This window comes from Bemisia tabaci, chromosome 3 (assembly GCF_918797505.1).
Source record: "Bemisia tabaci chromosome 3, PGI_BMITA_v3".
NCBI classification, from domain to species: Eukaryota; Metazoa; Arthropoda; class Insecta; order Hemiptera; family Aleyrodidae; genus Bemisia; species Bemisia tabaci.
This window is the reverse complement of record NC_092795.1, coordinates 18,904,754-18,916,879: the sequence shown is the minus strand read 5'-3', so window position 1 is coordinate 18,916,879 and position 12,126 is coordinate 18,904,754. Positions and strand designations below refer to the sequence as shown.

The 12,126-nt window shown below is 37.0% G+C and overlaps 1 protein-coding gene across 2 annotated transcripts in view; it reads left to right on the top strand.

Annotated features, from left to right (window-relative positions):
- The window catches only part of LOC109035072 (SET domain-containing protein SmydA-8), a 53,562-nt gene extending 42,027 nt beyond the window's left edge, over positions 1-11,535 (top strand). For both annotated transcript variants that reach the window (XM_072297965.1, XM_072297964.1), the window contains exons 2-8: positions 122-258; positions 405-668; positions 1,800-2,054; positions 4,462-4,772; positions 6,127-6,500; positions 9,045-9,163; positions 11,284-11,535. In XM_072297965.1, coding sequence (XP_072154066.1) covers positions 205-258; positions 405-668; positions 1,800-2,054; positions 4,462-4,772; positions 6,127-6,500; positions 9,045-9,163; positions 11,284-11,442 — 1,536 coding nt within the window. In that variant the 5' untranslated portion in view covers positions 122-204 and the 3' untranslated portion in view covers positions 11,443-11,535. The remainder of the gene's footprint in view (positions 1-121; positions 259-404; positions 669-1,799; positions 2,055-4,461; positions 4,773-6,126; positions 6,501-9,044; positions 9,164-11,283) is intronic.
- Positions 11,536-12,126: the final 591 nt, after the last annotated feature.

The following is a 12,126-nucleotide window of genomic DNA, read 5'->3' as shown; positions in this document are numbered from 1 at the left end:
TTATCAGTATAGATATGCAATTCTATGTAAAAGTGTTCTCTTGGAGCATAAGCATTATTTATTATATCCATTGAAGCGATGAATTGAATGCAAATTATTAAACATGTCTGTTTTTTTCTAGATTCAAAAGTGTAGAAGCTATTCCACCACCGAATTTCAGAGAACGATTTCTATATTGATACGGAAAGACTCAGAAAAATCAATATGTCACAGGATTCTGAAGTCAATGGTCACGTTTCTGCAAAGCTACCATACCAGGTAACTATACAGAGCTATAAGTATCTATCTTAGAGTAAATAACCAACATGTATTTGCAGGAATCTAATGAAACTTGCGTTGTTTCTAAAATACTAAGCCAGAAATAGTATTTCCTCATTACTTAATGATATTTTACTGTCTCTCAGATCCTAGAGGATAAGGATCTTGGACGGCACGTGGTGGCCACTCGTGACATGGAGGTCGGAGAGGTGGTGCTGGAGGAAATGCCACTGGTGATGGGCCCTGCACAGGCGACCGAACCCGTGTGTCTTGGATGCTTGAACGCCCTGCAGAAGGGACAAATCGAGGAGTGCGAGCGATGTGGTTGGCCGGTTTGCTCACAGAAGTGCGCTGCGTCCAAGCACCATAGAGCCGAGTGCGACTGGACCATCAACAAGCGAGGACAGAAGGTTAACTGAATTAATTGACTTAATTGGTAAAATTAAAGTGTTGCGTGAGGTTGAGAATAGGCATATCGATAGCCGTGGGTTATTTATACATGGATAGTGTCAATGAACCGCATCACATATGAGGACTTATCTGTAACAATAGCGGATGTGAAAAATTACCTTTTTGAAACACATAAAAAAAACTATTTTGGCATCGAGAAAATTTAGAGAAAATACTTAAGATGTGATCTTCGAGATCTGTACATTATGCCAGCGCCAAACATATTACATTTTTGTGTGAACAAAACAGTTTTTTAAGCGTGTTTCGAAAAGGTAATTTTTCACATCAGCTATTGTTACAGATAAATCCTCATATAGGCATACGAGGAATGTGAAACGCCAACGCCTGAGGCGCGATGCGCTTAGGGGGGAGGGGGACCTTAAAACGGTCAGGGGGCGTACCCGTTTTTAGAAAAAATTACCAATTTGAGAGTTAATTTTTTTATCCGATTAAGGGAAAAAGTAAGGTGAACGACCAGTGTCATGTAAAAAAAAATTCCATTTTAAGAATGCACGTCTCACAAAGTTAGTAATTTTAAGGGGGGGGGGGGGAAGCAGTTGCAAAGCTTCTGAAAGATTTCGAGTCCTTCTGCAGAAAAAAACTTTTCTTTGGGAAGAGAAATGAAAATTGATGATGTTTTTAATCGAGGTTCCTAAATAACTCAGAGGACGCGTCTAAGAAAGTACGTGCTCCATTGAACCCTATTACATTGGCGAAGCTCCAGGTTCAATTTGTCACCTAATAAGTCCCCCTAGCTTTAGATAAATAATTAGAGTTTATTTAATACACGGTGATGCAGCCGAGAGTTATGAAGTGCGGAGCAAATGAATTTGTTATTTTGAGAAGTCCAATGCTTACACTTTCATAAATAATTAACCTAGCTTCGGGTTGAACTAGAGAGTAAAAATGACGATTCACTTTCACACTTTCGACCGAAGTTTTTTGGGTCGTCTGAGGTTGCACATGAATATCGATGGAAACATCAAAAGTACTCGTGAATATTCGTTATGCCCCTTTTAATATGGGGTAATTCATCCATGGCATGAATTTATTCATAGACTCGTCTTAAATAATATTGCATGTTTTTTCAGGTAAAAATAAGTAATTTTGGATCTTCACACCCCAGTTATGAGTGCATTACTGCTCTACGGTGTTTGGAGAAACGGCGATCAGATCCGAAAACGTGGAAGAAATTGACAGCCTTGGAGTCGCACTGTGATCTCAGAAAAGTGACACCTAGATATGACTTGGACAGGAGAACAATTGCAGGATTTCTTCATAGATTTTTCAAAGTGGAACAGGAGTACAGTGAAGAAGAAATTTTGAAAATTTGCGGCGTGCTTCAGGTAACCTTCTTCATTGATTTTATTATTTATTTCACACAATTTAAGGCTTCTTTGATTATATTTTCTCATTGTGCTGAGCTATGAGGTACTGTTACTATTTTCTACTATTGAGTTCGTCTTATTATATGGCTGGCACTAAGGAAAAAGGAAATTGTCATATGAACCGTAGCAGGGTGCAGAGCCGGATTTGCCTACATGCCACCCATGGGCCGCCTGTATTTTGCCGCCCCCTTATAATTTGTTTCGAAACATCAGTAGATCGTATTCGACAGTGGTTCGATGTATCGTTTGGTCCAAAACAATAGAACGTAACCTCGAACAAAAATTTTAGGATTTAATTTGGAAAAGCTGAAAATGAGAAAATTCCTAACAATTTCACTTTTCATTGCCATTTGGACGTATTTCTACCAAACAGACCTATGTGAAAGTGAGAAATATGGGGTGTGCTCGTTCGTTCTCTGGCCGTAAGAGTGAATGAGAATAATTGTGCGCCAGTGACGTCAACGGAGGAGGACGCCGCGTCACGTTCCTCGTGGTTGCGGTAGTCGTGGTCATTAACTCATGAGCCCTGTCCACAACGCTCTCTTGCCATGCCCGCGGCTCATGAATCCCGCATTCAGTTGGCACATAGGTCTGTTTGATAGAATGTAAAATCCCGCTTTTCCAATTCTTCAAAAGGAATCACGCCCACTTTAACATTGCTTCTTATCCAGCTTCCAAGAGCACACCCCATATTTCTCACCTCCACATAGGTCTGTTTGGTAGAAATATGTCCATTTGGTACTCGAGAGAATAAAAAATTCGATCACATAAGACCCGTTACCTCAGATTTCTAAATTGACTTCTGAGGCTGTGGTTACATATTGAACTAATCGATATCAATATAATGTCACCTGTGTGATCTGTCGAATAAGATCTGTAAAAACCATAAAGTGAACGTGCCGGTGGGGTAGGGGTGTATAAGACGCGTTTACTCGTGTTGGGCACATTTTTTGTAAAAGCCCTGTCAACACTAACAAAAGTTCAGGTCCGTAAACCCATCGCTCTTTGGACAAGGCTTTTCATTTATAAAAAAGAACGAAAAAATTATGAAAGAGCAAACATAAATGTGCTTAAAACTTTTAACTTCCACCGCCGCGCCGACCGCGCTGTGTTGGCGCAATGCTTGAGGTATTCATGCAGTCTTGTAGGCGCTATGCGTTTCACGCCGACCGCTGCTGACCACACTGTTTGACGCAATGCGTGAAGTATTCATGCAGTCTTGTAGGCGCTATGCGTTTTATGCCGACCGTCGCACCGCTCCGTTCCAGGCCAAATTGCGTGTTTGGTTTCTCTCTTAACTCGACTAATTAAAGGTGTTGTTTCTTATATCACCGAAAGACGACAAAATTAGAAATTACTATACTTTTACTCTCAGGAAATGAGAGATTATGTCGCTTTTTTCTCGTTTGTAATTTATTTTCTGAATCCGATTGTTTTCTCTCATTTTTTGATACCTACATTCAAAAAGATTGCAAAATTTGCCGCCCTCTAAATTTTGCCGCCACTGGCCGCGGCCCATGTGGCCACCCCCTTAATCCGGCCCTGGCAGGGTGTTTCTATTCAGTACACTAGAGTTGTCATGTACTGGAGTGCCGATGTAGTCACTTTTTTAGGCTGTTTTGTCCTACTGCTGAGACTTGTGTACGGCGACTAGCGATGCCATATGCGAGAAATTCTAACTCCGGGCTTCTCTCAGAATATTTATGTATACAATTTATTTTGTTTTTTTCAAAAAAAAAAAAAAAAAAAAACGAGTTTTGTAGATTTTTTGATTTGTTACAACTGAAGGAAACGTAATTTTCAAAAATTTACAAAAATAAATATCGATATAAAATAAAAAATCCCGAAAACCACTCGCATCCCGCGATTCCCCCGTAAGTCGCTGTGTTATTAAAGAATCCAGTTAGCTTCACACTTTCAACGAGCATGGAGGCTAGAAAAGCACCGTTCAAGGATTGACTTTCGCAGCGTTCCAGTAAATAGCGGCTCAATTGCTCTCAATTGGTTTTTTTTTTACAGTGCCTGTACTATCTTATTCACACATTTTCGGTTACAGCAGAAGATAAATGATTTTTATTTCAAATCCTCACCTTCTTTTTCTTCATTGGTATGGGGTTTTAATAACTGTACTTAGTTGAAACACCCTCAAATCAACGTATTTACCCCGAAAAAAAAGGATGTTGACTTAACATTCTGGATGCGAGTTTTACATCTTTACATTGCTATAGTAAACAACTGTGGCGGTTAATTCAGCGCTTTGTGGATTGTCGCACACTTTATTGCATCCAGAATAGTTAAGTCAGCATCTTTTTTTTCGGTGCACCAACCCACCAGACTTCAGCTCTCACATTCTTTCTTTTTCAAGATAAACGGTCACGAAAACCCGCTGACCCAGCCTGCCAGCGTTGCGGTATACGAGCGCGCCTCTCTCTTCGAGCATAGCTGTCATCCGAACTGCGGCAAAAGATTCACCGATGACAACTCCTTGGTGATTCAAACCGTGAAGAAAATCAAAGCCGGCGACCATCTTTCGATCTGCTACACGGACCCTCTCTGGGGAACCTTAAATCGACGGCACCATTTGCTCGAGACCAAGTTCTTCCTGTGCAAGTGCCCTAGATGCATCGATCCGACCGAGTTGGGAACGTATTATAGCGCCGTCTCCTGCCCCAATAAGTACGTAGTGAAACTCGAGATAATTTTAAAGTGAGAACTTTTATATCGGTGCATACATTAGAATGGATTATGTGGAATGAATCGTTGTTGGAAGAGGATGCACTTCTAATAGCTAGGTTTTCACTACCGTGCTAAGGAAAAACACAGTATGAGCTTTCGGGCGTTGCCAAATTTCCTTTGATAAAACGCAAATTTCCTGATAAACCTATGAATGTTTGTCTTCAAATTTTTCAGACACTTTTGTTCGAAATTCCAACTAAAGTTCTTGAAAATTCCAAGGAAAAATATTCATAACTTAACTCAAAAATAAAAACTATATCGGAGGAAATTTGGAAAGCCGGGAATGTTCAAACGGCATTTTTCCTTGTCGCGGCAGTACTCCTCCGCACATGAATGGTTTCAAAATTATTGAGAAATTAAATGCCTGAAAGTGAGATAGACTTAGAGGGAATATAATATCGATGGCCAGAGTGCAAAAGGACGTAACTAATTTTGCGACGTTGCAAATTTCCTACCATGCTTTATTTTTTCCGCGGAAAATTAGGCAACTTAATTTATTGAAAACTTCCTTCATTTTATTCGTACTTCGCTTTTAGCAGAATATTCTGTATTTCAAGCTATGAAGTTAGCCTGTTTCTCTTCTTAAAAATAAAATAGTAGCGGAAATTTTGGAACATCCCAATAGAGATACGATGTTTCGCACTTTGTTCGCCTATTGAGGACCAGGGTGGCAAAATTTCATGAAAAATATAATCTTGAAATTTCACGTAAAATATTTCATGGAATTTCAGAAATTTATGAAAGATATTGAAAAATATAGGTTCCTTTTCATGTTTTGCAAGATGTGAAAATTATGACTTTCTTCTATTTTTGTGCTTTTTAGAGCGGGTTGCATACCCTAGTCACTGAAAAATATGAAACATTTCATAGCCTCGTGAAATTTCATGAAATATTTCACTAAAATTTCCAATCTTTCATTTCTTTCTGATACGTTTTAGGCCACCCTGTTGAGGACGTGTCTACGCAAGGATGGTCTTTGTAGGTCTACGTCATGAGCAAAACTCCAAGTTATGAAAAATTGTTACCACTTCTTCAATTAATGTTTCACAAACACACTGTCGCAAAAAACGCGAGGAATTGTAAATGAAACGCAGTAGTAATGAAATATCAAAGCCTTCAGAAACTAGGATTCTTTTCCCCCAAGGATAATCGCGTAGAAAGATTTAAATCAATTTTCTCAAGTGTTTCAGATAGCGTTTATTAATGTAGACTGACGTCAAAACGATACATCGATCTCGATAAACTGAGGGATTTTATCAATAGTAATCGTATCCTGTTTTTTTTTAATTTTCAGAGAATGTGATTGGTATGTACTTTTGGATACCGAAAAGGATGACCTGAATCCTGAAACCTTAAATTGGATTTGCAAAAAATGCAACTCGACGCGAACCGCTGCAAACGCTCAGAGTGTAGTGCAAAGAATAATGACGGACTTGGACGCCATGGACAAGAACGATGAAAAGTCCTGCAAGCTCTTCTTGGATCATTACGGGAAGTCTAATTTGCTGCACCCCAATCACTTTATTCTGACGGAAGTGCGCTTATCCTTGGCTCAACTGTACGGTCAAAAAACAGACAGAGGAATTCAAGAGATACCTGATGCAGATCTGGAGCATAAAACGGAACTTTGTAAACAAGTTTTGAAATTGGCGAGACAGCTCTTCGTAGGTTAGTCTGGATTCTTCTTCTTATCAAGCTGCAGAATCAAATAAAGTGCCTGGATTATGAAAGTGAAATACGTACTGTTTCCGTTTCTGAGAAAAGAGACCACGGTGCACGGAAGAAAATTCTTTCAAGAGAGCGCCTTCTGATAAGTTAGCGGTAAAAAGTTGAGTTTTCCACGAAAAATCTTCGTATGTATCCCAGGAATTATGAGCCAATAATAGATGTTTCGATCAAGTTTCCTTCCGATAGAGAATATCCAAAACTACATTTTAATCTATAAAAATTGCGGTGAGGTGGAGCAAAACGCTCTTAGTCTGTATCTTTGCCGACATAGATACTGAGGATTCTTTTAGGATGCGCGAGATGAATAATGACGCCTGTACCCTAGTAGCAGAGTTATATAAAAAATTTGTTTTTAAAAGTATAAACCGTAAATAACCACAAGCTAAAGAATATTCATTGTTTATGTAATGGATGTAAAGTTTTTTAGTTAAAAGTTTACATTATCAATACGCTTTTTATGTAACCCTTAGTATAAAAGTTATATAACCAAATTCAAACAGTGTATAAAATGAATTTTCATTATTCTTCCTGGCTGGTAGCGCACTCTAGTTATGAAGTGTGCAAGTTTTCATATGCGATACTACCAGGTGGTGGATCATCGTAGAGTTGTGACTTACCTTAAATCCGCGGCGTCCTAGTCGGGATTAGAACCCACACCTCGGGATGGAGTTGCAATCCGAAGTCCAGTACTTTACCACCAGACCAGCCAGGCTTGATATGGATGGGCCCCTAAATTCAATCTCTTAACTATCGCAGGCCTCTGAGTCCGTAATATGTTTGTTTATTGACGGATTCTTATGATATTTTACCAGACTTTATTATTTATTATTTATTTATCTATTGTTTTTTATTTAATGATGTAATTTTTTCATTTTCATTTTTTTTAACTCTCTGTCATTTTTTTAGCTCTCTCTTTTTTTTAACTATCATGTTTTTTAACTATCATTTTTTCTAACTCTCTCTATTTTTTTTTAACTCTCATTTTTTTAACTCTCTCTCTCTCTATTTTTTTTAACTTTATAATTGCGTCTTTTTCCAGTTTTAATTATTTGGGCCTTTTTCTAGTTTGAATTTATGTCGATGTATTTATGTTATTTATTTATTATTATTTTCATTTCCTTTTTTCTTTTAAATTTTTATAATATTAATTTAAACATTTTAAAAAAAATTAAAATTTTTAAAATAATATTTAATAATATGTTTAAAATATTAACAAAAATAATTATGATATACTTTAAAAATATTATAAAATATTATTTTAAAAATTTTAATTTTTTATATTTTTAATATATTTTTAAAATGTTTTAAAAATATTCATTGATTGTATTTCAAAAGTATTTTTGAAAATATTTTAAAAATACATGAAAAACATTTTAAAAATATATTAAATTTCAATATTTTTAAAATATTTTTAAAATATTGCTGTCTAACTGGGCAGGGTTATGAGCCAGACACGCTACCAACTGAGGTAACAGGGCTCCTCGGATTGTGTGCCGAAATATCCCCTTTTAACTCGTCTCGGAGCCACTAATACCTCTAATAATACCTATCCCACGCAGTCTGAGAGTCGAGGGTGTTCATTGAAATGAGATCATCATCATCATTCATGAAAATGAGATAGGTTTACGTTAAAGTCATTCAGGTCATTTATATAACAGTTATATTAAGCAAATTAAGCAAAAGGATACTATGCGTATAAAGAAAATTTATAAAAACCCTTCCTCAATTATATGAATTTTATATAAACGTTATCTTCTGAAAATATGAATAATTATTTTCATGGGCATTTTATATAAAACTTATATACACGATACATAAACTTTAGTTAAAATGGTGCTTATATAACCGGTATTAATTCCTTATACGTTTGTTAGGAAGGGGAAAGTGAATCATGCTACTAGGGTATGGAGCAACTATTGCTCCTCGACGGATATCTATATTGCGTGATCAAAAAATGAAGGCGCTCCAATTTCCCTTACAATCCCTCGTTTGCAGCGATCAAACCTACGATAAACGCCGGTGCTGCCATTCCAAATCATTTAATGAACTTCTGCATGATCCGTAATTAACATTTATTATTCGGACAGTTTATGGATGGCTTGACCTTTCCGCACAAAATTTCCGATTTTGACATCTCCGCACATAACTGCCGTTTTGCACTTTTCACACGCAGATAAAAGAATAGTTTCTCTTTTGATGCTCATACTGGCTTTTAAGTCCTGCCTTGGTAACAACAATGTCACTTCAGTGAAGATATTTTTTTCTGTGTTGATAAAAAAGCAGTATTGTTGCCTGGATCAAAATAATTATCACCACTAAACTGGGTATAGGATCTGGAATCCACTTTGAGTATTTTAAGAGTACTTATCGATTCTTTTATCTCCGTGCATTAATGACTACTGGTTTTAAGGTTATAAGTTGATGTGTTGGCTTCATGTAAGACTATTTTATCTTTTATTACTTGTTTATTTTTTTTTTTTTTAGCGGAATGGCGCGTTCAAGGTGCTTTGCTTTTTGAACTTCATGCTGCGGTGGCGGAGAGATGCCGCCGCGATGCTGATGCGGGACTTCTAGACCAAGCAGCGCTCATTAGCAGGCTTATGGTAAAATTAAATTCCAATTTATGGGAATGAAGGTGTTTCTTCATTTTTATGAGACCTCTGAAAATCGTTTAGTTTCATAGACGATAGAACTTAAGTAGCAACTCCCGTGAAAAGAAAATTTATGCGAGATTTTTTTACGAAATCAAGAAAATTGAAACCTACACCGAAAAAATAATATGCTGTTTTAGCATCTAGGATGTCAAAATGTGTCGGGTGATCCCAAGATGCTGCCTTTACTGCCCCCGCAGTTGAATTTGCATTCACAGGATGAAAAATTAACTGCGGGGGCAGTAAAGGCAGCATGATCACCAGACACATTTTTGACATCCTGGATGCTAAAACAGCATATTACTTTTTTCAGTGTAAAAATTAGAAGGTAAGAGTATTGCTAGTCAATCATCAAACCCGAAAAAGTATATAGTTTGCTTTTGGGTTTTTTCTGTCTAAAAACAAATCACGTAATATTTTTATTAAGATTTTTGATATCTTAAATTATTTTTGTGATACTTTCTTTTTATAAAAGAGGAACAAAATCGTTTGCGGTCAACAAAAAATGGCTATTCTCTTAAGAAAAGTGCCTATATATATTTTCTAACTACTTTGTAAGCTTCGTCAATTAAGTAGATGTGTATCGATGAACAGCAGATTGAACGTGTACCATGATGTATCTTAGCAGCTCTTCACAAATTGTAGTTACTTTTCCTCATCTCACAGATTTGGTGTTGAGAGGACAATTTGTAAAATTGTATTATGTGTCAGATCTTTCACAAGCGACAGTCGTGCCGTGTACCGCATCTATAAATTCCCGCGACACAAAGAACCTACTTACGCATTAAATATGACTAGTAACTTTCTCATCGCATATGCGTCACCTCAAATCGGAGATCCATGATCGGTTGGATTTGGAGACAAAATTGCGTCACGTGAAAATATAAAATCCACCTCTTTTACCTAAGATACGGGCAAATGACAATGTTTACGGTGATCTTATCCTCATCCGGAATCCGGCAGGGTGGCGATGAGCCCCGAAACGACCGAATCAGCTTAAAATAAAATACGCAACCGTCAATCGGCTTGTCACAAGCCAATCCGATCGAAAACCAAAACACGCTCGGCGTGATTTTGGAGGTTGCCGTATTTCATGTCATGCAAATTAAGTCATTGGTGGCTAACGGATGTGATAATCGATAATACAATCGTTGATTATTCAGTTACGTCAACGATAGGGTGAAGAGAAAACGAGTGACGTCATGAACGCTTGAAATTACCAGGCTTTAAAAGGACGAGGGGTCCAGATTAATGTATCGCCCCCTGAAATGATGGCAACTTAAGAGCATATTCGTTTTACGAGGATCGCGGTCTTAAGGTTTATCTCGCATGATTACGTCTATGATTCCGTCATCGGTTGCCATGACAACCTCCTGATGTAGTTGCCAATTAAAAGCACTCGGTCGATCAAATCAAGAGCGAGAGACTTTGAATGGGTGTATTGTAATCATTATGAGTGAGACTTCCCGTTCTTTATATAGTTACTTAAGCTCAAAGTTTTGGACTGGCCTCATACTGGAAAAACTTTCATAAACTTGTAATTTGAATCACATATCATCTTTAATTTTAATGTATAAAAAGGACCACTTATTTCTTTTTTGCATGAACCAAATGTATATGTGTACATCGTAGTCATGTGTTTATAAAACATTTTCATTAAAAAATCCGTTTTTTTTTCCATTCATTTATAACGGAAAAATAGAGCATGAGGATGTTGGATGATACGGACATCTCCAATTAATTGTGGTATTATCCTAATTAACCGTGGTAGTACCCCAATAAATTAGGTTACTAACCAAAATGTTGCGGTACTACCCTAACTTGAGTTGCGGTTCTATCACTATCAATTAGAAATGTCCATATCATCCAAAAATTGGGGTAGCACCACAACTTTAGGGGATGATCCCTGAATATTTTTTTCCCGTGATGTCATCATTGATTCATTAGTCGAAAATAATGGATATTATAGTTATCAATTGTTTAATTAAACGCGTCTGAATGTACAATGAATAATAACGTTTTGGAGTATATTTTATACAGTTGATTGACTTTGTTTTTATTTATTTTTTCAGGAATCTCGGTATTACTTGGAAGAAGCTTTGAAGATGCTCAAAAATGAGCCCGAGGCTCTACCAGAGGGGAAAATTTCCATCCAGTGCCAAATAAATTTGACGGAGTTGGACTCGCTATTGCAAAGAATTCGCCATTCTATGGGGGAATGTCCGATTTGAAAATAAGGACAAAATAAACACAAAATGAAAAACGTTTAATTATTTTTCCATTCAAGAAACTTCTATTTATATTAAATGATCATTGCTCAACCGAAGGAATGTTACTTAAAAGCCAAAGTCCAGTTACTAATATGAGAAATAACGGGAGGAAGGAAAAGTAAAAAATATAACGTAGAAAGGAGAAAAATATCACGTGAAGAGAATAAGATAGGAGGGACATCGGAGCATTCATAACGTGTTGGTCCGTAAAAGGGATTTTCTTCAGGTGAGAACACAAATTACACGATAGTTTGCATATACACACTGTACTGTATATGTATTCTGTAGTCACCGAGGAAGGGAAGGTACTCAGCCAAGCGAAGGATTAATGCAATATAAACATTTTGGAGTTGCCTGATATTCACGTAAAATCCACATTTTCCGAAAAGCTTCCAGGAATTAATATTTCTCAGGGAATTTCATTCATAATTTAATTTATGGTATCCAAAGTTTTCAATTACAGTTTTTGAAAATCTCAAAGGAGAAATAGCTTATAGAGGGAGCGGCAACACTTAAATGCTCTCACACTAAGCGTCAATTGCCTTATTCCTAAGGCACGTATTTATGCCGGAATTTAAATTGGACTTCCTTTCAAATTCTAATCTAAGTCAAGTGATTAGCTGATCAAATCAAAACAGCAAAATG